We start from the raw sequence: 26223 nt of genomic DNA, 5'->3' as shown, positions 1-26223 counted from the left end.
ACGGAGGCTTTAGTGACTAGTATGACTTGGTTATATATCAGAGTAGGCTGATGAGGGGAGGACGGCTCATAATAATGAGTGGGAAAGAGTAAATGGAATGGTGTCAAACACAAGGAAATCAGGTGTTTGTGTTTGAGACCATTCCATTTATTCCATTCCAGTTATTACTATGAGCCCGTCCTCAATGTTTAACGTTCCACCAGCCACCATTGTTGCATATGAAATGTGAACACTACAGCAAGTATCTCTTATGATCAGAATGGCTGAAGACATTGCTAACTAGGTACCTTCCTTAGATTGTGTTACATTACCACCAATCTAAAAGAAGAAAATATATTTTTATATTTTTGTATTTAACTGACTAACTGTAATGTAATCCCTGATTCTATAGAGCCAGCCACATCTTCAACAGAGACAACAGTGTCTCCAACAACCTTTACTACTACATGTGGATATCCATGTGTGTGGTCACAGTGGTTTGATACCACATTCCCTACACTTGGAACTCCAGGAGGAGACTCTGAAACCTACAACAACATAAGAGCAGAGGGACACAATATATGTGAGAAGCCAAGCAACATCCAATGCAGAGCCGAGAAGTACCCAAATGTTAGCATAAGCCAAGTAGGCCAAGTGGTGCAGTGTAATGTAGCAGAAGGGTTGACTTGCAGAAATGAAGACCAGTCAGGTCCATTCCCACTGTGCTTTAACTACCAAGTCCGAGTCCTCTGCTGTGATGAAGATCTTTGCACATCTAAGCCTACAACCATTTCACCAACAACTACAAGACCACCTGTTACGACGACAACAACAACTACAAAAGCAACCACCTCCACTATATCAACAACCACGTTGAATACAAAAACCCCTACCTGCACAGTTTGTGAGTGGTCACCTTGGTATAATGTGGACTATCCTCAATTTGGTCCTGGGGGTGGCGACAATGAATCAATTAAAAAGATTCTAGAATCTGGAAAACATATTTGTGAAAAACCAGTGGATGTCATATGCCAAGCAGTGCGATATCCAGGGGTCCCAATGTCTGAATTAGGACAGAAGGTAGAATGTAATACAAAGGTTGGATTAATATGCCAGAACAAAGATCAAGGTATTCCTCCAATATGCCTTGACTATGAAATTAAGGTAAAATGTTGTAAGACTGTGAAATGTCACACTACAACACAAGAATCTACAACTACACCTACTGTCACAACTACAATAATGTCAACATCCACATTAACTACAATAACAAGTAAACCAATGACAATCACTACTCCTTCAACCTCAACTCAACCTCTGACCACAACTACAACTCCAACAACCACAACAACACCCACTACTACGATCTTGACATCGCCTGCTCCAGCTACCACATCAACAACAATTCCTTCAACCACGACTCCTACACCCACTACTACAATCTTAACTTCGACAGCTCCATCTACCACAAAAACAACTACTCTGCCTTCTACTACAACTCCAACCTCTACTCCTACATCAACCTCAACAGGAGCATCAACTACCCAGTGCAGTAGTGAAGAAAGTTGTGTGTGGTCAGACTGGATCAACCTTGGTCAGCCAACCTCTGGCTCTGAAGGTGGAGATAATGAATCCATTAAGAACATCATTGCTAGTGGTTATCACATTTGCTCAGCTCCAGAGGCAGTTGAATGTAGAGCAAAACAATACCCTGGACTTCAGATCTCTCAGCTTGGCCAAGACGTGACTTGCAATCCATCCGTTGGACTGATTTGTAAAAACAATGAGCAAGGTCTTCAGCAAAAGTGCTTCGATTACGAGATACGAGTGAAATGTTGTCAATGTCCTCCCACAACACACATCCCGACAACAACAACAACAACAACAACAGTTCTGTCGACCACGACTCCTACACCCACTACTACAATCTTAACTTCAACAGCTCCATCTACCACAAAAACAACTACTCTGCCTTCTACTACAACTCCAACCTCTACTCCTACATCAACCTCAACAGGAGCATCAACTACCCAGTGCACTGGTGAAGAAAGTTGTGTGTGGTCAGACTGGATCAACCTTGGTCAGCCAACCTCTGGCTCTGAAGGTGGAGATAATGAATCCATTAAGAACATCATTGCTAGTGGTTATCACATTTGCTCAGCTCCAGAGGCAGTTGAATGTAGAGCAAAACAATACCCTGGACTTCAGATCTCTCAGCTTGGCCAAGACGTGACTTGCAATCCATCCGTTGGACTGATTTGTAAAAACAATGAGCAAGGTCTTCAGCAAAAGTGCTTCGATTACGAGATACGAGTGAAATGTTGTCAATGTCCTCCCACAACACACATCCCGACAACAACAACAACAACAACAACAGTTCTGTCGACCACGACTCCTACACCCACTACTACAATCTTAACTTCAACAGCTCCATCTACCACAAAAACAACAACTCTGCCTTCTACTACAACTCCAACCTCTACTCCTACATCAACCTCAACAGGAGCATCAACTACCCAGTGCACTGGTGAAGAAAGTTGTGTGTGGTCAGACTGGATCAACCTTGGTCAGCCAACCTCTGGCTCTGAAGGTGGAGATAATGAATCCATTAAGAACATCATTGCTAGTGGTTATCACATTTGCTCAGCTCCAGAGGCAGTTGAATGTAGAGCAAAACAATACCCTGGACTTCAGATCTCTCAGCTTGGCCAAGACGTGACTTGCAATCCATCCGTTGGACTGATTTGTAAAAACAATGAGCAAGGTCTTCAGCAAAAGTGCTTCGATTACGAGATACGAGTGAAATGTTGTCAATGTCCTCCCACAACACACATCCCGACAACAACAACAACAACAACAACAGTTCTGTCGACCACGACTCCTACACCCACTACTACAATCTTAACTTCAACAGCTCCATCTACCACAAAAACAACAACTCTGCCTTCTACTACAACTCCAACCTCTACTCCTACATCAACCTCAACAGGAGCATCAACTACCCAGTGCACTGGTGAAGAAAGTTGTGTGTGGTCAGACTGGATCAACCTTGGTCAGCCAACCTCTGGCTCTGAAGGTGGAGATAATGAATCCATTAAGAACATCATTGCTAGTGGTTATCACATTTGCTCAGCTCCAGAGGCAGTTGAATGTAGAGCAAAACAATACCCTGGACTTCAGATCTCTCAGCTTGGCCAAGACGTGACTTGCAATCCATCCGTTGGACTGATTTGTAAAAACAATGAGCAAGGTCTTCAGCAAAAGTGCTTCGATTACGAGATACGAGTGAAATGTTGTCAATGTCCTCCCACAACACACATCCCGACAACAACAACAACAACAACAACAGTTCTGTCGACCACGACTCCTACACCCACTACTACAATCTTAACTTCAACAGCTCCATCTACCACAAAAACAACTACTCTGCCTTCTACTACAACTCCAACCTCTACTCCTACATCAACCTCAACAGGAGCATCAACTACCCAGTGCACTGGTGAAGAAAGTTGTGTGTGGTCAGACTGGATCAACCTTGGTCAGCCAACCTCTGGCTCTGAAGGTGGAGATAATGAATCCATTAAGAACATCATTGCTAGTGGTTATCACATTTGCTCAGCTCCAGAGGCAGTTGAATGTAGAGCAAAACAATACCCTGGACTTCAGATCTCTCAGCTTGGCCAAGACGTGACTTGCAATCCATCCGTTGGACTGATTTGTAAAAACAATGAGCAAGGTCTTCAGCAAAAGTGCTTCGATTACGAGATACGAGTGAAATGTTGTCAATGTCCTCCCACAACACACATCCCGACAACAACAACAACAACAACAACAGTTCTGTCGACCACGACTCCTACACCCACTACTACAATCTTAACTTCAACAGCTCCATCTACCACAAAAACAACAACTCTGCCTTCTACTACAACTCCAACCTCTACTCCTACATCAACCTCAACAGGAGCATCAACTACCCAGTGCACTGGTGAAGAAAGTTGTGTGTGGTCAGACTGGATCAACCTTGGTCAGCCAACCTCTGGCTCTGAAGGTGGAGATAATGAATCCATTAAGAACATCATTGCTAGTGGTTATCACATTTGCTCAATTCCAGAGGCAGTTGAATGTAGAGCAAAACAATACCCTGGACTTCAGATCTCTCAGCTTGGCCAAGACGTGACTTGCAATCCATCCGTTGGACTGATTTGTAAAAACAATGAGCAAGGTCTTCAGCAAAAGTGCTTCGATTACGAGATACGAGTGAAATGTTGTCAATGTCCTCCCACAACACACATCCCGACAACAACAACAACAACAACAACAGTTCTGTCGACCACGACTCCTACACCCACTACTACAATCTTAACTTCGACAGCTCCATCTACCACAAAAACAACTACTCTGCCTTCTACTACAACTCCAACCTCTACTCCTACATCAACCTCAACAGGAGCATCAACTACCCAGTGCACTGGTGAAGAAAGTTGTGTGTGGTCAGACTGGATCAACCTTGGTCAGCCAACCTCTGGCTCTGAAGGTGGAGATAATGAATCCATTAAGAACATCATTGCTAGTGGTTATCACATTTGCTCAGCTCCAGAGGCAGTTGAATGTAGAGCAAAACAATACCCTGGACTTCAGATCTCTCAGCTTGGCCAAGACGTGACTTGCAATCCATCCGTTGGACTGATTTGTAAAAACAATGAGCAAGGTCTTCAGCAAAAGTGCTTCGATTACGAGATACGAGTGAAATGTTGTCAATGTCCTCCCACAACACACATCCCGACAACAACAACAACAACAACAACAGTTCTGTCGACCACGACTCCTACACCCACTACTACAATCTTAACTTCAACAGCTCCATCTACCACAAAAACAACTACTCTGCCTTCTACTACAACTCCAACCTCTACTCCTACATCAACCTCAACAGGAGCATCAACTACCCAGTGCACTGGTGAAGAAAGTTGTGTGTGGTCAGACTGGATCAACCTTGGTCAGCCAACCTCTGGCTCTGAAGGTGGAGATAATGAATCCATTAAGAACATCATTGCTAGTGGTTATCACATTTGCTCAGCTCCAGAGGCAGTTGAATGTAGAGCAAAACAATACCCTGGACTTCAGATCTCTCAGCTTGGCCAAGACGTGACTTGCAATCCATCCGTTGGACTGATTTGTAAAAACAATGAGCAAGGTCTTCAGCAAAAGTGCTTCGATTACGAGATACGAGTGAAATGTTGTCAATGTCCTCCCACAACACACATCCCGACAACAACAACAACAACAACAACAGTTCTGTCGACCACGACTCCTACACCCACTACTACAATCTTAACTTCAACAGCTCCATCTACCACAAAAACAACAACTCTGCCTTCTACTACAACTCCAACCTCTACTCCTACATCAACCTCAACAGGAGCATCAACTACCCAGTGCACTGGTGAAGAAAGTTGTGTGTGGTCAGACTGGATCAACCTTGGTCAGCCAACCTCTGGCTCTGAAGGTGGAGATAATGAATCCATTAAGAACATCATTGCTAGTGGTTATCACATTTGCTCAATTCCAGAGGCAGTTGAATGTAGAGCAAAACAATACCCTGGACTTCAGATCTCTCAGCTTGGCCAAGACGTGACTTGCAATCCATCCGTTGGACTGATTTGTAAAAACAATGAGCAAGGTCTTCAGCAAAAGTGCTTCGATTACGAGATACGAGTGAAATGTTGTCAATGTCCTCCCACAACACACATCCCGACAACAACAACAACAACAACAACAGTTCTGTCGACCACGACTCCTACACCCACTACTACAATCTTAACTTCGACAGCTCCATCTACCACAAAAACAACTACTCTGCCTTCTACTACAACTCCAACCTCTACTCCTACATCAACCTCAACAGGAGCATCAACTACCCAGTGCACTGGTGAAGAAAGTTGTGTGTGGTCAGACTGGATCAACCTTGGTCAGCCAACCTCTGGCTCTGAAGGTGGAGATAATGAATCCATTAAGAACATCATTGCTAGTGGTTATCACATTTGCTCAGCTCCAGAGGCAGTTGAATGTAGAGCAAAACAATACCCTGGACTTCAGATCTCTCAGCTTGGCCAAGACGTGACTTGCAATCCATCCGTTGGACTGATTTGTAAAAACAATGAGCAAGGTCTTCAGCAAAAGTGCTTCGATTACGAGATACGAGTGAAATGTTGTCAATGTCCTCCCACAACACACATCCCGACAACAACAACAACAACAACAACAGTCCTGTCGACCACGACTCCTACACCCACTACTACAATCTTAACTTCAACAGCTCCATCTACCACAAAAACAACTACTCTGCCTTCTACTACAACTCCAACCTCTACTCCTACATCAACCTCAACAGGAGCATCAACTACCCAGTGCACTGGTGAAGAAAGTTGTGTGTGGTCAGACTGGATCAACCTTGGTCAGCCAACCTCTGGCTCTGAAGGTGGAGATAATGAATCCATTAAGAACATCATTGCTAGTGGTTATCACATTTGCTCAGCTCCAGAGGCAGTTGAATGTAGAGCAAAACAATACCCTGGACTTCAGATCTCTCAGCTTGGCCAAGACGTGACTTGCAATCCATCCGTTGGACTGATTTGTAAAAACAATGAGCAAGGTCTTCAGCAAAAGTGCTTCGATTACGAGATACGAGTGAAATGTTGTCAATGTCCTCCCACAACACACATCCCGACAACAACAACAACAACAACAACAGTTCTGTCGACCACGACTCCTACACCCACTACTACAATCTTAACTTCAACAGCTCCATCTACCACAAAAACAACAACTCTGCCTTCTACTACAACTCCAACCTCTACTCCTACATCAACCTCAACAGGAGCATCAACTACCCAGTGCACTGGTGAAGAAAGTTGTGTGTGGTCAGACTGGATCAACCTTGGTCAGCCAACCTCTGGCTCTGAAGGTGGAGATAATGAATCCATTAAGAACATCATTGCTAGTGGTTATCACATTTGCTCAGCTCCAGAGGCAGTTGAATGTAGAGCAAAACAATACCCTGGACTTCAGATCTCTCAGCTTGGCCAAGACGTGACTTGCAATCCATCCGTTGGACTGATTTGTAAAAACAATGAGCAAGGTCTTCAGCAAAAGTGCTTCGATTACGAGATACGAGTGAAATGTTGTCAATGTCCTCCCACAACACACATCCCGACAACAACAACAACAACAACAACAGTTCTGTCGACCACGACTCCTACACCCACTACTACAATCTTAACTTCGACAGCTCCATCTACCACAAAAACAACAACTCTGCCTTCTACTACAACTCCAACCTCTACTCCTACATCAACCTCAACAGGAGCATCAACTACCCAGTGCACTGGTGAAGAAAGTTGTGTGTGGTCAGACTGGATCAACCTTGGTCAGCCAACCTCTGGCTCTGAAGGTGGAGATAATGAATCCATTAAGAACATCATTGCTAGTGGTTATCACATTTGCTCAGCTCCAGAGGCAGTTGAATGTAGAGCAAAACAATACCCTGGACTTCAGATCTCTCAGCTTGGCCAAGACGTGACTTGCAATCCATCCGTTGGACTGATTTGTAAAAACAATGAGCAAGGTCTTCAGCAAAAGTGCTTCGATTACGAGATACGAGTGAAATGTTGTCAATGTCCTCCCACAACACACATCCCGACAACAACAACAACAACAACAACAGTTCTGTCGACCACGACTCCTACACCCACTACTACAATCTTAACTTCAACAGCTCCATCTACCACAAAAACAACTACTCTGCCTTCTACTACAACTCCAACCTCTACTCCTACATCAACCTCAACAGGAGCATCAACTACCCAGTGCACTGGTGAAGAAAGTTGTGTGTGGTCAGACTGGATCAACCTTGGTCAGCCAACCTCTGGCTCTGAAGGTGGAGATAATGAATCCATTAAGAACATCATTGCTAGTGGTTATCACATTTGCTCAGCTCCAGAGGCAGTTGAATGTAGAGCAAAACAATACCCTGGACTTCAGATCTCTCAGCTTGGCCAAGACGTGACTTGCAATCCATCCGTTGGACTGATTTGTAAAAACAATGAGCAAGGTCTTCAGCAAAAGTGCTTCGATTACGAGATACGAGTGAAATGTTGTCAATGTCCTCCCACAACACACATCCCGACAACAACAACAACAACAACAACAGTTCTGTCGACCACGACTCCTACACCCACTACTACAATCTTAACTTCAACAGCTCCATCTACCACAAAAACAACTACTCTGCCTTCTACTACAACTCCAACCTCTACTCCTACATCAACCTCAACAGGAGCATCAACTACCCAGTGCACTGGTGAAGAAAGTTGTGTGTGGTCAGACTGGATCAACCTTGGTCAGCCAACCTCTGGCTCTGAAGGTGGAGATAATGAATCCATTAAGAACATCATTGCTAGTGGTTATCACATTTGCTCAGCTCCAGAGGCAGTTGAATGTAGAGCAAAACAATACCCTGGACTTCAGATCTCTCAGCTTGGCCAAGACGTGACTTGCAATCCATCCGTTGGACTGATTTGTAAAAACAATGAGCAAGGTCTTCAGCAAAAGTGCTTCGATTACGAGATACGAGTGAAATGTTGTCAATGTCCTCCCACAACACACATCCCGACAACAACAACAACAACAACAACAGTTCTGTCGACCACGACTCCTACACCCACTACTACAATCTTAACTTCAACAGCTCCATCTACCACAAAAACAACTACTCTGCCTTCTACTACAACTCCAACCTCTACTCCTACATCAACCTCAACAGGAGCATCAACTACCCAGTGCACTGGTGAAGAAAGTTGTGTGTGGTCAGACTGGATCAACCTTGGTCAGCCAACCTCTGGCTCTGAAGGTGGAGATAATGAATCCATTAAGAACATCATTGCTAGTGGTTATCACATTTGCTCAGCTCCAGAGGCAGTTGAATGTAGAGCAAAACAATACCCTGGACTTCAGATCTCTCAGCTTGGCCAAGACGTGACTTGCAATCCATCCGTTGGACTGATTTGTAAAAACAATGAGCAAGGTCTTCAGCAAAAGTGCTTCGATTACGAGATACGAGTGAAATGTTGTCAATGTCCTCCCACAACACACATCCCGACAACAACAACAACAACAACAACAGTTCTGTCGACCACGACTCCTACACCCACTACTACAATCTTAACTTCAACAGCTCCATCTACCACAAAAACAACTACTCTGCCTTCTACTACAACTCCAACCTCTACTCCTACATCAACCTCAACAGGAGCATCAACTACCCAGTGCACTGGTGAAGAAAGTTGTGTGTGGTCAGACTGGATCAACCTTGGTCAGCCAACCTCTGGCTCTGAAGGTGGAGATAATGAATCCATTAAGAACATCATTGCTAGTGGTTATCACATTTGCTCAGCTCCAGAGGCAGTTGAATGTAGAGCAAAACAATACCCTGGACTTCAGATCTCTCAGCTTGGCCAAGACGTGACTTGCAATCCATCCGTTGGACTGATTTGTAAAAACAATGAGCAAGGTCTTCAGCAAAAGTGCTTCGATTACGAGATACGAGTGAAATGTTGTCAATGTCCTCCCACAACACACATCCCGACAACAACAACAACAACAACAACAGTTCTGTCGACCACGACTCCTACACCCACTACTACAATCTTAACTTCAACAGCTCCATCTACCACAAAAACAACTACTCTGCCTTCTACTACAACTCCAACCTCTACTCCTACATCAACCTCAACAGGAGCATCAACTACCCAGTGCACTGGTGAAGAAAGTTGTGTGTGGTCAGACTGGATCAACCTTGGTCAGCCAACCTCTGGCTCTGAAGGTGGAGATAATGAATCCATTAAGAACATCATTGCTAGTGGTTATCACATTTGCTCAATTCCAGAGGCAGTTGAATGTAGAGCAAAACAATACCCTGGACTTCAGATCTCTCAGCTTGGCCAAGACGTGACTTGCAATCCATCCGTTGGACTGATTTGTAAAAACAATGAGCAAGGTCTTCAGCAAAAGTGCTTCGATTACGAGATACGAGTGAAATGTTGTCAATGTCCTCCCACAACACACATCCCGACAACAACAACAACAACAACAACAGTTCTGTCGACCACGACTCCTACACCCACTACTACAATCTTAACTTCGACAGCTCCATCTACCACAAAAACAACTACTCTGCCTTCTACTACAACTCCAACCTCTACTCCTACATCAACCTCAACAGGAGCATCAACTACCCAGTGCACTGGTGAAGAAAGTTGTGTGTGGTCAGACTGGATCAACCTTGGTCAGCCAACCTCTGGCTCTGAAGGTGGAGATAATGAATCCATTAAGAACATCATTGCTAGTGGTTATCACATTTGCTCAGCTCCAGAGGCAGTTGAATGTAGAGCAAAACAATACCCTGGACTTCAGATCTCTCAGCTTGGCCAAGACGTGACTTGCAATCCATCCGTTGGACTGATTTGTAAAAACAATGAGCAAGGTCTTCAGCAAAAGTGCTTCGATTACGAGATACGAGTGAAATGTTGTCAATGTCCTCCCACAACACACATCCCGACAACAACAACAACAACAACAACAGTTCTGTCGACCACGACTCCTACACCCACTACTACAATCTTAACTTCAACAGCTCCATCTACCACAAAAACAACTACTCTGCCTTCTACTACAACTCCAACCTCTACTCCTACATCAACCTCAACAGGAGCATCAACTACCCAGTGCACTGGTGAAGAAAGTTGTGTGTGGTCAGACTGGATCAACCTTGGTCAGCCAACCTCTGGCTCTGAAGGTGGAGATAATGAATCCATTAAGAACATCATTGCTAGTGGTTATCACATTTGCTCAGCTCCAGAGGCAGTTGAATGTAGAGCAAAACAATACCCTGGACTTCAGATCTCTCAGCTTGGCCAAGACGTGACTTGCAATCCATCCGTTGGACTGATTTGTAAAAACAATGAGCAAGGTCTTCAGCAAAAGTGCTTCGATTACGAGATACGAGTGAAATGTTGTCAATGTCCTCCCACAACACACATCCCGACAACAACAACAACAACAACAACAGTTCTGTCGACCACGACTCCTACACCCACTACTACAATCTTAACTTCAACAGCTCCATCTACCACAAAAACAACTACTCTGCCTTCTACTACAACTCCAACCTCTACTCCTACATCAACCTCAACAGGAGCATCAACTACCCAGTGCACTGGTGAAGAAAGTTGTGTGTGGTCAGACTGGATCAACCTTGGTCAGCCAACCTCTGGCTCTGAAGGTGGAGATAATGAATCCATTAAGAACATCATTGCTAGTGGTTATCACATTTGCTCAATTCCAGAGGCAGTTGAATGTAGAGCAAAACAATACCCTGGACTTCAGATCTCTCAGCTTGGCCAAGACGTGACTTGCAATCCATCCGTTGGACTGATTTGTAAAAACAATGAGCAAGGTCTTCAGCAAAAGTGCTTTGATTACGAGATACGAGTGAAATGTTGTCAATGTCCTCCCACAACACACATCCCGACAACAACAACAACAACAACAACAGTTCTGTCGACCACGACTCCTACACCCACTACTACAATCTTAACTTCGACAGCTCCATCTACCACAAAAACAACTACTCTGCCTTCTACTACAACTCCAACCTCTACTCCTACATCAACCTCAACAGGAGCATCAACTACCCAGTGCACTGGTGAAGAAAGTTGTGTGTGGTCAGACTGGATCAACCTTGGTCAGCCAACCTCTGGCTCTGAAGGTGGAGATAATGAATCCATTAAGAACATCATTGCTAGTGGTTATCACATTTGCTCAGCTCCAGAGGCAGTTGAATGTAGAGCAAAACAATACCCTGGACTTCAGATCTCTCAGCTTGGCCAAGACGTGACTTGCAATCCATCCGTTGGACTGATTTGTAAAAACAATGAGCAAGGTCTTCAGCAAAAGTGCTTCGATTACAAGATACGAGTGAAATGTTGTCAATGTCCTCCCACAACACACATCCCGACAACAACAACAACAACAACAACAGTTCTGTCGACCACGACTCCTACACCCACTACTACAATCTTAACTTCAACAGCTCCATCTACCACAAAAACAACTACTCTGCCTTCTACTACAACTCCAACCTCTACTCCTACATCAACCTCAACAGGAGCATCAACTACCCAGTGCACTGGTGAAGAAAGTTGTGTGTGGTCAGACTGGATCAACCTTGGTCAGCCAACCTCTGGCTCTGAAGGTGGAGATAATGAATCCATTAAGAACATCATTGCTAGTGGTTATCACATTTGCTCAGCTCCAGAGGCAGTTGAATGTAGAGCAAAACAATACCCTGGACTTCAGATCTCTCAGCTTGGCCAAGACGTGACTTGCAATCCATCCGTTGGACTGATTTGTAAAAACAATGAGCAAGGTCTTCAGCAAAAGTGCTTCGATTACGAGATACGAGTGAAATGTTGTCAATGTCCTCCCACAACACACATCCCGACAACAACAACAACAACAACAACAGTTCTGTCGACCACGACTCCTACACCCACTACTACAATCTTAACTTCGACAGCTCCATCTACCACAAAAACAACAACTCTGCCTTCTACTACAACTCCAACCTCTACTCCTACATCAACCTCAACAGGAGCATCAACTACCCAGTGCACTGGTGAAGAAAGTTGTGTGTGGTCAGACTGGATCAACCTTGGTCAGCCAACCTCTGGCTCTGAAGGTGGAGATAATGAATCCATTAAGAACATCATTGCTAGTGGTTATCACATTTGCTCAGCTCCAGAGGCAGTTGAATGTAGAGCAAAACAATACCCTGGACTTCAGATCTCTCAGCTTGGCCAAGACGTGACTTGCAATCCATCCGTTGGACTGATTTGTAAAAACAATGAGCAAGGTCTTCAGCAAAAGTGCTTCGATTACGAGATACGAGTGAAATGTTGTCAATGTCCTCCCACAACACACATCCCGACAACAACAACAACAACAACAACAGTTCTGTCGACCACGACTCCTACACCCACTACTACAATCTTAACTTCAACAGCTCCATCTACCACAAAAACAACTACTCTGCCTTCTACTACAACTCCAACCTCTACTCCTACATCAACCTCAACAGGAGCATCAACTACCCAGTGCACTGGTGAAGAAAGTTGTGTGTGGTCAGACTGGATCAACCTTGGTCAGCCAACCTCTGGCTCTGAAGGTGGAGATAATGAATCCATTAAGAACATCATTGCTAGTGGTTATCACATTTGCTCAGCTCCAGAGGCAGTTGAATGTAGAGCAAAACAATACCCTGGACTTCAGATCTCTCAGCTTGGCCAAGACGTGACTTGCAATCCATCCGTTGGACTGATTTGTAAAAACAATGAGCAAGGTCTTCAGCAAAAGTGCTTCGATTACGAGATACGAGTGAAATGTTGTCAATGTCCTCCCACAACACACATCCCGACAACAACAACAACAACAACAACAGTTCTGTCGACCACGACTCCTACACCCACTACTACAATCTTAACTTCAACAGCTCCATCTACCACAAAAACAACTACTCTGCCTTCTACTACAACTCCAACCTCTACTCCTACATCAACCTCAACAGGAGCATCAACTACCCAGTGCACTGGTGAAGAAAGTTGTGTGTGGTCAGACTGGATCAACCTTGGTCAGCCAACCTCTGGCTCTGAAGGTGGAGATAATGAATCCATTAAGAACATCATTGCTAGTGGTTATCACATTTGCTCAGCTCCAGAGGCAGTTGAATGTAGAGCAAAACAATACCCTGGACTTCAGATCTCTCAGCTTGGCCAAGACGTGACTTGCAATCCATCCGTTGGACTGATTTGTAAAAACAATGAGCAAGGTCTTCAGCAAAAGTGCTTCGATTACGAGATACGAGTGAAATGTTGTCAATGTCCTCCCACAACACACATCCCGACAACAACAACAACAACAACAACAACAACAGTTCTGTCGACCACGACTCCTACACCCACTACTACAATCTTAACTTCGACAGCTCCATCTACCACAAAAACAACAACTCTGCCTTCTACTACAACTCCAACCTCTACTCCTACATCAACCTCAACAGGAGCATCAACTACCCAGTGCACTGGTGAAGAAAGTTGTGTGTGGTCAGACTGGATCAACCTTGGTCAGCCAACCTCTGGCTCTGAAGGTGGAGATAATGAATCCATTAAGAACATCATTGCTAGTGGTTATCACATTTGCTCAGCTCCAGAGGCAGTTGAATGTAGAGCAAAACAATACCCTGGACTTCAGATCTCTCAGCTTGGCCAAGACGTGACTTGCAATCCATCCGTTGGACTGATTTGTAAAAACAATGAGCAAGGTCTTCAGCAAAAGTGCTTCGATTACGAGATACGAGTGAAATGTTGTCAATGTCCTCCCACAACACACATCCCGACAACAACAACAACAACAACAACAGTTCTGTCGACCACGACTCCTACACCCACTACTACAATCTTAACTTCAACAGCTCCATCTACCACAAAAACAACTACTCTGCCTTCTACTACAACTCCAACCTCTACTCCTACATCAACCTCAACAGGAGCATCAACTACCCAGTGCACTGGTGAAGAAAGTTGTGTGTGGTCAGACTGGATCAACCTTGGTCAGCCAACCTCTGGCTCTGAAGGTGGAGATAATGAATCCATTAAGAACATCATTGCTAGTGGTTATCACATTTGCTCAGCTCCAGAGGCAGTTGAATGTAGAGCAAAACAATACCCTGGACTTCAGATCTCTCAGCTTGGCCAAGACGTGACTTGCAATCCATCCGTTGGACTGATTTGTAAAAACAATGAGCAAGGTCTTCAGCAAAAGTGCTTCGATTACGAGGTACGAGTGAAATGTTGTCAATGTCCTCCCACAACACACATCCCGACAACAACAACAACAACAACAACAGTTCTGTCGACCACGACTCCTACACCCACTACTACAATCTTAACTTCAACAGCTCCATCTACCACAAAAACAACTACTCTGCCTTCTACTACAACTCCAACCTCTACTCCTACATCAACCTCAACAGGAGCATCAACTACCCAGTGCACTGGTGAAGAAAGTTGTGTGTGGTCAGACTGGATCAACCTTGGTCAGCCAACCTCTGGCTCTGAAGGTGGAGATAATGAATCCATTAAGAACATCATTGCTAGTGGTTATCACATTTGCTCAGCTCCAGAGGCAGTTGAATGTAGAGCAAAACAATACCCTGGACTTCAGATCTCTCAGCTTGGCCAAGACGTGACTTGCAATCCATCCGTTGGACTGATTTGTAAAAACAATGAGCAAGGTCTTCAGCAAAAGTGCTTCGATTACGAGATACGAGTGAAATGTTGTCAATGTCCTCCCACAACACACATCCCGACAACAACAACAACAACAACAACAGTTCTGTCGACCACGACTCCTACACCCACTACTACAATCTTAACTTCAACAGCTCCATCTACCACAAAAACAACTACTCTGCCTTCTACTACAACTCCAACCTCTACTCCTACATCAACCTCAACAGGAGCATCAACTACCCAGTGCACTGGTGAAGAAAGTTGTGTGTGGTCAGACTGGATCAACCTTGGTCAGCCAACCTCTGGCTCTGAAGGTGGAGATAATGAATCCATTAAGAACATCATTGCTAGTGGTTATCACATTTGCTCAATTCCAGAGGCAGTTGAATGTAGAGCAAAACAATACCCTGGACTTCAGATCTCTCAGCTTGGCCAAGACGTGACTTGCAATCCATCCGTTGGACTGATTTGTAAAAACAATGAGCAAGGTCTTCAGCAAAAGTGCTTCGATTACGAGATACGAGTGAAATGTTGTCAATGTCCTCCCACAACACACATCCCGACAACAACAACAACAACAACAACAGTTCTGTCGACCACGACTCCTACACCCACTACTACAATCTTAACTTCAACAGCTCCATCTACCACAAAAACAACTACTCTGCCTTCTACTACAACTCCAACCTCTACTCCTACATCAACCTCAACAGGAGCATCAACTACCCAGTGCACTGGTGAAGAAAGTTGTGTGTGGTCAGACTGGATCAACCTTGGTCAGCCAACCTCTGGCTCTGAAGGTGGAGATAATGAATCCATTAAGAACATCATTGCTAGTGGTTATCACATTTGCTCAGCTCCAGAGGCAGTTGAATGTAGAGCAAAACAATACCCTGGACTTCAGATCTCTCAGCTTGGCCAAGACGTGACTTGCAATCCATCCGTTGGACTGATTTGTAAAAACAATGAGCAAGGTCTTCAGCAAAAGTGCTTCGATTACGAGATACGAGTGAAATGTTGTCAATGTCCTCCCACAACACACATCCCGACAACAACAACAACAACAACAACAGTTCTGTCGACCACGACTCCTACACCCACTACTACAATCTTAACTTCGACAGCTCCATCTACCACAAAAACAACAACTCTGCCTTCTACTACAACTCCAACCTCTACTCCTACATCAACCTCAACAGGAGCATCAACTACCCAGTGCACTGGTGAAGAAAGTTGTGTGTGGTCAGACTGGATCAACCTTGATCAGCCAACCTCTGGCTCTGAAGGTGGAGATAATGAATCCATTAAGAACATCATTGCTAGTGGTTATCACATTTGCTCAGCTCCAGAGGCAGTTGAATGTAGAGCAAAACAATACCCTGGACTTCAGATCTCTCAGCTTGGCCAAGACGTGACTTGCAATCCATCCGTTGGACTGATTTGTAAAAACAATGAGCAAGGTCTTCAGCAAAAGTGCTTCGATTACGAGATACGAGTGAAATGTTGTCAATGTCCTCCCACAACACACATCCCGACAACAACAACAACAACAACAACAGTTCTGTCGACCACGACTCCTACACCCACTACTACAATCTTAACTTCGACAGCTCCATCTACCACAAAAACAACAACTCTGCCTTCTACTACAACTCCAACCTCTACTCCTACATCAACCTCAACAGGAGCATCAACTACCCAGTGCACTGGTGAAGAAAGTTGTGTGTGGTCAGACTGGATCAACCTTGGTCAGCCAACCTCTGGCTCTGAAGGTGGAGATAATGAATCCATTAAGAACATCATTGCTAGTGGTTATCACATTTGCTCAGCTCCAGAGGCAGTTGAATGTAGAGCAAAACAATACCCTGGACTTCAGATCTCTCAGCTTGGCCAAGACGTGACTTGCAATCCATCCGTTGGACTGATTTGTAAAAACAATGAGCAAGGTCTTCAGCAAAAGTGCTTCGATTACGAGATACGAGTGAAATGTTGTCAATGTCCTCCCACAACACACATCCCGACAACAACAACAACAACAACAACAGTTCTGTCGACCACGACTCCTACACCCACTACTACAATCTTAACTTCAACAGCTCCATCTACCACAAAAACAACTACTCTGCCTTCTACTACAACTCCAACCTCTACTCCTACATCAACCTCAACAGGAGCATCAACTACCCAGTGCACTGGTGAAGAAAGTTGTGTGTGGTCAGACTGGATCAACCTTGGTCAGCCAACCTCTGGCTCTGAAGGTGGAGATAATGAATCCATTAAGAACATCATTGCTAGTGGTTATCACATTTGCTCAGCTCCAGAGGCAGTTGAATGTAGAGCAAAACAATACCCTGGACTTCAGATCTCTCAGCTTGGCCAAGACGTGACTTGCAATCCATCCGTTGGACTGATTTGTAAAAACAATGAGCAAGGTCTTCAGCAAAAGTGCTTCGATTACGAGATACGAGTGAAATGTTGTCAATGTCCTCCCACAACACACATCCCGACAACAACAACAACAACAACAACAGTTCTGTCGACCACGACTCCTACATCCACTACTACAATCTTAACTTCGACAGCTCCATCTACCACAAAAACAACAACTCTGCCTTCTACTACAACTCCAACCTCTACTCCTACATCAACCTCAACAGGAGCATCAACTACCCAGTGCACTGGTGAAGAAAGTTGTGTGTGGTCAGACTGGATCAACCTTGGTCAGCCAACCTCTGGCTCTGAAGGTGGAGATAATGAATCCATTAAGAACATCATTGCTAGTGGTTATCACATTTGCTCAGCTCCAGAGGCAGTTGAATGTAGAGCAAAACAATACCCTGGACTTCAGATCTCTCAGCTTGGCCAAGACGTGACTTGCAATCCATCCGTTGGACTGATTTGTAAAAACAATGAGCAAGGTCTTCAGCAAAAGTGCTTCGATTACGAGATACGAGTGAAATGTTGTCAATGTCCTCCCACAACACACATCCCGACAACAACAACAACAACAACAACAGTTCTGTCGACCACGACTCCTACACCCACTACTACAATCTTAACTTCAACAGCTCCATCTACCACAAAAACAACTACTCTGCCTTCTACTACAACTCCAACCTCTACTCCTACATCAACCTCAACAGGAGCATCAACTACCCAGTGCACTGGTGAAGAAAGTTGTGTGTGGTCAGACTGGATCAACCTTGGTCAGCCAACCTCTGGCTCTGAAGGTGGAGATAATGAATCCATTAAGAACATCATTGCTAGTGGTTATCACATTTGCTCAGCTCCAGAGGCAGTTGAATGTAGAGCAAAACAATACCCTGGACTTCAGATCTCTCAGCTTGGCCAAGACGTGACTTGCAATCCATCCGTTGGACTGATTTGTAAAAACAATGAGCAAGGTCTTCAGCAAAAGTGCTTCGATTACGAGATACGAGTGAAATGTTGTCAATGTCCTCCCACAACACACATCCCGACAACAACAACAACAACAACAACAGTTCTGTCGACCACGACTCCTACACCCACTACTACAATCTTAACTTCAACAGCTCCATCTACCACAAAAACAACTACTCTGCCTTCTACTACAACTCCAACCTCTACTCCTACATCAACCTCAACAGGAGCATCAACTACCCAGTGCACTGGTGAAGAAAGTTGTGTGTGGTCAGACTGGATCAACCTTGGTCAGCCAACCTCTGGCTCTGAAGGTGGAGATAATGAATCCATTAAGAACATCATTGCTAGTGGTTATCACATTTGCTCAGCTCCAGAGGCAGTTGAATGTAGAGCAAAACAATACCCTGGACTTCAGATCTCTCAGCTTGGCCAAGACGTGACTTGCAATCCATCCGTTGGACTGATTTGTAAAAACAATGAGCAAGGTCTTCAGCAAAAGTGCTTCGATTACGAGATACGAGTGAAATGTTGTCAATGTCCTCCCACAACACACATCCCGACAACAACAACAACAACAACAACAACAGTTCTGTCGACCACGACTCCTACACCCACTACTACAATCTTAACTTCAACAGCTCCATCTACCACAAAAACAACTACTCTGCCTTCTACTACAACTCCAACCTCTACTCCTACATCAACCTCAACAGGAGCATCAACTACCCAGTGCACTGGTGAAGAAAGTTGTGTGTGGTCAGACTGGATCAACCTTGGTCAGCCAACCTCTGGCTCTGAAGGTGGAGATAATGAATCCATTAAGAACATCATTGCTAGTGGTTATCACATTTGCTCAGCTCCAGAGGCAGTTGAATGTAGAGCAAAACAATACCCTGGACTTCAGATCTCTCAGCTTGGCCAAGACGTGACTTGCAATCCATCCGTTGGACTGATTTGTAAAAACAATGAGCAAGGTCTTCAGCAAAAGTGCTTTGATTACGAGATACGAGTGAAATGTTGTCAATGTCCTCCCACAACACACATCCCGATCACCACAGAATTTGTTCCCACGACAACAACAACAACAACTCAGCCACCCATAACTAGTACTTTTCCTACAACCTCATTTCCTGTAACATCTGGTGGAACAACATCACCAACAATTACATCCACTGAACCCGTTTGTTTTTGCCATTTCAATCATCGTGATTTCTCCATTGGTAAGTTTTTATTTTCCACCTTTTCACATTTGAAACCTTTTGTATTTTACCATTAGTTCAGTCATTCATAATATTCAGTTTATATTGAATTATGCATGTTCAATTGTACAAAATGTAATACTCTTCAAAATACTTTCAGGCTCAATTGTTTACAATGTCTCTGACCATGATGGATGGTGCTACATTGGTCTCTGCAACAAGACTTGCAAAGTAGAAACCCGTTCCTTCAGATGTGATGTAACAACTACCCCAGTTACCACTACTTCACCCACCACTACACTGCTCCCAACAACAACAACAATACCACATACAACAGAAAGACCAACCACCACCCCAAAATCTACAATTGAGCAACACTGTCCCCATGAACATCCTCCAAGACAGGTATTTGCTCTTCTATAGATAATAACTTTTGTGGAAACATTCCATAGGAATTATTATTTACAAAATGGTGATTCATAAAAACACATAAAAAATTGTATGATTTTGTAGACATTTCCTGCAAGCCTAATATTTGTCTGTGTTTGTAGAACGGTGACAGCTGGAAACATAACCAGTGCACCAACGGAACATGCGCCAACGGGAAAGTTATTTATGAGCATGTACATTGTGAGACTCCGAAGCCAATAGCATGTGAAAATAACTATCCTCCGATCAAAGTGTATGACGAATCTGGATGTTGTTTCCACTATGAGTGTCAATGTAAGTTCACAACAAAGTTTAAAAAAAAGTTTAGTCTTTGTTTTACAAATTGTACTTTATCGATTGATTTTAGTTCAAAATCTGAAAAATAATCCTTACTCTTGACTGGTTTAGAGTTATCTTATAGTTAATAGCAGTACATGCACATGAATGTCTCACATTGGAAACATTTCAGCACCACACTATTCATTTAGCATAAAACATTCCATATCCGTGTCCTTCTAAATGCTAATTGTTCTCTTCTTACTAAGGTATCTGCTATGGTTGGGGAGACCCTCACTATGTCACCTTTGATGGAACATACTATGGCTTCCAAGGAAATTGTTCTTACGTCTTGGTCAAAGAAATCCTGCCAAAGTACAACTTCAGTGTTGTAATCGACAATTACTATTGTGATGCCCCAGATGGACTTTCCTGTCCTCAGTCTCTGACAATTTATTACCAATCTTACAAGATATTCATGACCAAGAAGGACGTTGATGGAGTTTTCACAAGTCTGGTAATTAAAATATCTCAAATGCTGTATCTTCAAGAAATTTTTCCTAGAATAGAGATTAGATTTTCGATTAGCTTAAATATTTATTAGCTTTCATTTAAGATGGATATACTTCCTCTATGTATTAGATATAGGAGACATTGGGTATAGAAATTATTGTAACCATTTTGTCGATCTCTTAATATTTTTGTCTTAGATTTATGTAAACCAGCAACGCATCATCCCAGCATATGAGACCAAGGACTTCCGCATCACAGACAACGGAATTGAGACCCTTTTAGTCATACCAGCAATTAATGCCAAGGTGTCTTTCACTGGTCTTATGTTTAGCATATACCTGCCCTGGGACCAGTTCAGTGGCAACACTGAGGGACAGTGTGGTGAGTACAGGTGTTTTATGGTCACTCTGTTGCCATGATTACCCCATGATGTCTCATTGTCTAACGATGGTTTTCAATCTTATTCAGGTACATGTGACAACAACCGGACAGATGACTGCCGCTTGCCAGATGGAACTATCGATTCATCTTGTCCAGACATGGCACACCAATGGCATGTTGCTGACCACAATAACAGTCAGTGCACACCACCACTACCACCACCAGAACCGACACCAACACCACCAACAGGCTGCGATCCACCCATTTGTCATCTCATTCAAAGCAAGTAAGTAGCAATTAGTATTCACAATACATCTCCTCTGTAGTATCGATAACCTCTCAATCAGAATAATCTCAGTGCGAACAGTAACTTGACATACTAAAACACGGCAATCATTTGACAAAGCCTGATGACAAAACAAAGTGAATTAACATATTTAAATATCTACTCTAACTGAAGCATGACATCTTTTCAAGGGTCTTTGAGAGTTGCCATAAGATAATCCCCTATGAGCCATTCCTTGTGGCATGTTTCTTTGATGTGTGCCATATGGATGATGTTACCATTGGCTGCACCAGCTTGCAGACCTATGCTGATGCATGTGCACAAGCAGGAGTCTGTATTGAGTGGAGAAATTATACAAATGGACAATGTGGTAAGTAGGTCACTCCTCAAGACCATAAAGCTCAGACAACCTCTCTATGATGTAGCTTATTGGTAATTAACCTTTTTATCTCACCTGCTACAGACTTCACATGCGAGAAACCCAAGGTTTATAATGCCTGCGGTCCACAAGTTGAACCAACCTGTAATGCCTGGTATGTATAATGCTGTTGTTGTTCAGTGGATGGGTATAACGACTAGGAAAAGTCTCTCAGCTATTGAAACTTTTTTTGAATATCTCTGCAGGTACAATTTTAAATTCATCCAGACTCAAAATGAGTTCAGCGTCATGGGAGATATACAATTGGAGGGATGCTATTGCCCTCCTGGTACCACTTTGATGAGTTCCAGCTCAAACTACTGTATCCCCAGCTGTGGTAAGAATGGTCAAATAACAGCATTGTATATTGAGGGTGTGGGGACCTACAGTATTGTGCTGTGATAGTAGCTACATCCTGCTGGCCTTCACTTTGGGAAGCACAAAGTGTTAATTGTTCGTTGCTACTGTAGTTGTCTTTTGAAATTGATTTTTTTTTTAAATGTCCACAGCATTTTTCAGATACTTCAATGGTGTGGGTTTTGGTTTATTTTGATTGATATTGATTTTATCAAGTGATTCCGGTACATACAGTACATTATCAAAACAAAGTAGTGGAATGGACTTCAATGACTTCGTTTTTGAATGTATTTTTTTCTCTTTGGTTCATCAGATATTTGTCCGTTGCCAAATGGAGAATGGAAAGAGGTAAAATTGTGTTTGAATTTCACTCACAGGTTTTAGTAGGGAAGAACAACTATTCATTTCTGATATACACATTAACATCATGTGGGTAGTTCACTTTTGACAATCATGTATAATAATGTATGCAATAATAATAACTATAATAATAACAATAATGTATTACATTTCTATAGTGCTTTTCATAGAACAAAGCACTTCAGTAATTTATGATTCCACACACTAAATGATTAAACCTTGTACTGGTAGTGTCCATACAAACCTTGATGTGCTTAAAATATTCCTCATTGCAGGCTAATGAGACCTGGGTGAGCAACTGCCAGGATTGTGTATGTGACCCATACAGTCTGGAAATCCAGTGCCAGCCGGTGGCATGCCAACATCAGCCTCCTCTCACCTGTGATCAGGAGGGCCAAGTTAAGGTCGTAGAAACTGTTGACTGTTGTCAAAAGGACAAATGCGGTGAGTGACTTCCTTGGATAATATTCTCTTTATGGGGGCTTTGGAACAACTCTTTAAAAACATTTATATTTTTGGTGATTACCTAATATATCCAACCAATGTGGCCACTTGCATATTTTTTAAAACAATAGTTGTTTCTTTCCAAACAGAGTGTGATGTCACACGATGCTCTACTTCCAAGATAACTTGTCCAGTCGGATTTGAGATAGAGGCAACTATGGGAGTCTGCTGCCCAACTTATCAATGCGGTGAGTATGAGTTTGCATGTGCTTGAGTGTGTGTGTACAGTATTTGTGCATATTACAGAAATCCCAACATGTTACTTGCAGTATTGAGTGATTATCCATGTTCTTTGCCCCACAGTGCCAAAGGATGTCTGTGTGTTTAACAACACTGAATATCAGGTGCGGATGCGTTCTATGCTATGTTATTTGGCCTGTCCCACCACTTATAAATTATCAACACTTTTGAATGTAACTTATTAAAAGGACAATGTTATTTTACTTGCATACGCAAAAAAAATAAAATAAGTTAAACTAAACAAATACCTTCATTAAGCTATCAGGGTGCCAACAAAAAATGTTTTGGTCAATCCATGTATGAGATTAGATAGGACAAAAAAAAGCATCTCAATTCATAGATTTTCCATTGAAATATTGTATTTTCTCATTCCAGCCAGGTGCCAATGTTCCTGGGGACAAGTGCAAGAATTGTGTGTGTGGTGACAGGGTGGATGCCCAATCCCATCTACATATCATTGAGTGTCAACCTACTGAATGTGACACTCACTGCCAGCAGGTAAGTGATCTCCATTGACACATCTACACACTTTAGCCTCATTATGTAATTCAACATACTTAGTGTAATGTGAGTCCTTATCCATGTAAAAATATTATAATAACACTGATTCCTCTGCGTTCACTATTGGACTACTACTGGATAAGTGTAATTTACTAGTGAGTTACCAGGATCACAAATTGGTATAAGAGAGATCATGTGCACATCATAAAGGTTTTCTCCTCTCTGGTCTGTCTTCTTCCTTTCAGGGCTATGATCATCAAGCTGTTCCTGGGCAGTGTTGTGGGAAGTGTGTACAGACAAGCTGTGTGGTTATGCTGCCAGATAATACCACACACACTATTCAGGTAAAATAGCATCAGGCAGCATTATTTATCTCTCACACAGATTCACAATTTTTTGTTACTTTTTACAATTCATAAAACATACAGTCCTATTTCCCTTGATTATTTAAAAAGAGCAACATGTAATTTTAATCTAGCACTCAAGTGTTACACAAAATAACTATCTTAGCGATGATATAGTATATCTTATCTTTTATCATTTGAAGAATCTCCTGTTAATATATTTCACATTCTCACCTCTATAGCCTGGTTCCATCTGGATACCATCTGGAGACAAGTGTCTCAAGTTTGAGTGCGTAAAGATTATGGACCAATTCATCCCAATTGAGGCTAAAACCGTGTGCCCTGACTTCCACCCAGAAGATTGCATACCCGTGAGTTACAATAATTATCTGGCAAATTATCTGGGTCTGGGAAACTGGCCCATTTAAAAACTGGACAATGTGCAAATTCATACTTGTGAAATACAGTTTAAATATGCCCAGTCGCTCAGACCAAGGCCTGTTGCGTACCTACTGTGTATTTATGTGAGGTTATTTACACCTGTTGCGTAAAGTGAACAATGCAAGAACACTGCACTGAAAAACATGTGGAGTGAGTTTGGTAAACGCTACGCCAGTGACTTAAAAATGTTCTTGTTTTTTCTTCTATTTTCTTGTTTTTAAGGGAACTGAAGTCATTGCTCCAGATGGTTGCTGCCATGTCTGTGAGTGTATTTTTAACACCATCCTTTGTGATAGACATTTGTAAATCATTCTTGCCCTTTATCAGGTATTGGAAAATGTCACTTTTGTGTGCAGGTGTTCCAAAATATAAGCCATGCAACGTGACAAAGGGAAAAGTGTACCTGGACAGCAATGGGTGCAAGTCTGCAAACGAGGTGGAAGTGACAACATGCGGAGGATCCTGTGGCACCTACGCCATGTGAGTATTTTGATCATTCCTGAAATATTTCAGGAACACTAACACATTAATCCTCCCAATTAAATATAATTGGGCTGCCTGTCTAAATGCAAACTACAAATTATATTTTCACTAATATGTTATGTTACAATGGCTGTGTTTACAAAGGCAGCCCTATGCTGATATTCTGCCCAATTATTGTCAAAAGAGCTCATCTGATTGGTCATTACATCAGAATTCGGCTGCCTGTTTAAACACAGCCAATGTTATATAATTACAACTGCTACCATCACTACATCCGCATAATAACATCGCCTCTCCTTTATGTTTTCAGGTATTCTCTTGAGGCCAACATGATGGAGCGCTCTTGTACCTGTTGTCGGGAAGTATCCACCACCAAGAAGGAAGTGGAGATGATCTGCCCAGACGGGTCAAAGTTCAACCACTCCTACATTCACATCAATAAATGTGGCTGCCAGAGGACAGAGTGCGTGACCCCAGAGGCGACCCAGGTCGCAGGGTCACGACGCAGGAGAAGATGAATGACTCTCCACTACTATCCCTTTACTGCTTAGATTAGTTCTCTATTTATGCTCAAGTTGTTCACTTTCCTGCAAAGTAATCTCCTAGAAGGAGAAAAAGTTTCAGCTTTTTTGTCAAATTTAGTTTTGTTTTAGCCATTCAAAACACATAAATAAAGTTGGCAATAGGCTATGCATACATACCA

General features: G+C 43.1%; 1 protein-coding gene across 1 annotated transcript in view; it reads left to right on the top strand.

The window, feature by feature from the left end:
* Positions 1-26223, top strand: part of LOC110526496 (uncharacterized) — a 38514-nt gene extending 12291 nt beyond the window's left edge. Inside the window, exons 30-48 of the mRNA XM_090238773.1 lie at positions 392-20008; positions 20148-20392; positions 20539-20710; positions 20962-21209; positions 21403-21586; positions 21674-21872; positions 22064-22242; positions 22336-22405; positions 22497-22627; positions 22961-22995; positions 23283-23451; positions 23601-23699; positions 23815-23855; positions 24127-24249; positions 24498-24596; positions 24839-24967; positions 25260-25299; positions 25394-25517; positions 25831-26223. Of these exons, the coding sequence (XP_090094899.1) occupies positions 392-20008; positions 20148-20392; positions 20539-20710; positions 20962-21209; positions 21403-21586; positions 21674-21872; positions 22064-22242; positions 22336-22405; positions 22497-22627; positions 22961-22995; positions 23283-23451; positions 23601-23699; positions 23815-23855; positions 24127-24249; positions 24498-24596; positions 24839-24967; positions 25260-25299; positions 25394-25517; positions 25831-26038 (22112 nt within the window). The 3' untranslated portion in view covers positions 26039-26223. The remainder of the gene's footprint in view (positions 1-391; positions 20009-20147; positions 20393-20538; positions 20711-20961; positions 21210-21402; positions 21587-21673; positions 21873-22063; positions 22243-22335; positions 22406-22496; positions 22628-22960; positions 22996-23282; positions 23452-23600; positions 23700-23814; positions 23856-24126; positions 24250-24497; positions 24597-24838; positions 24968-25259; positions 25300-25393; positions 25518-25830) is intronic.

Source organism: Oncorhynchus mykiss, chromosome 6 (genome assembly GCF_057628025.1).
Source record: "Oncorhynchus mykiss isolate SJ-2025 chromosome 6, ASM5762802v1, whole genome shotgun sequence".
Classification (NCBI taxonomy): Eukaryota; Metazoa; Chordata; class Actinopteri; order Salmoniformes; family Salmonidae; genus Oncorhynchus; species Oncorhynchus mykiss.
This window is presented reverse-complemented; position numbering and strand designations above follow the sequence as displayed.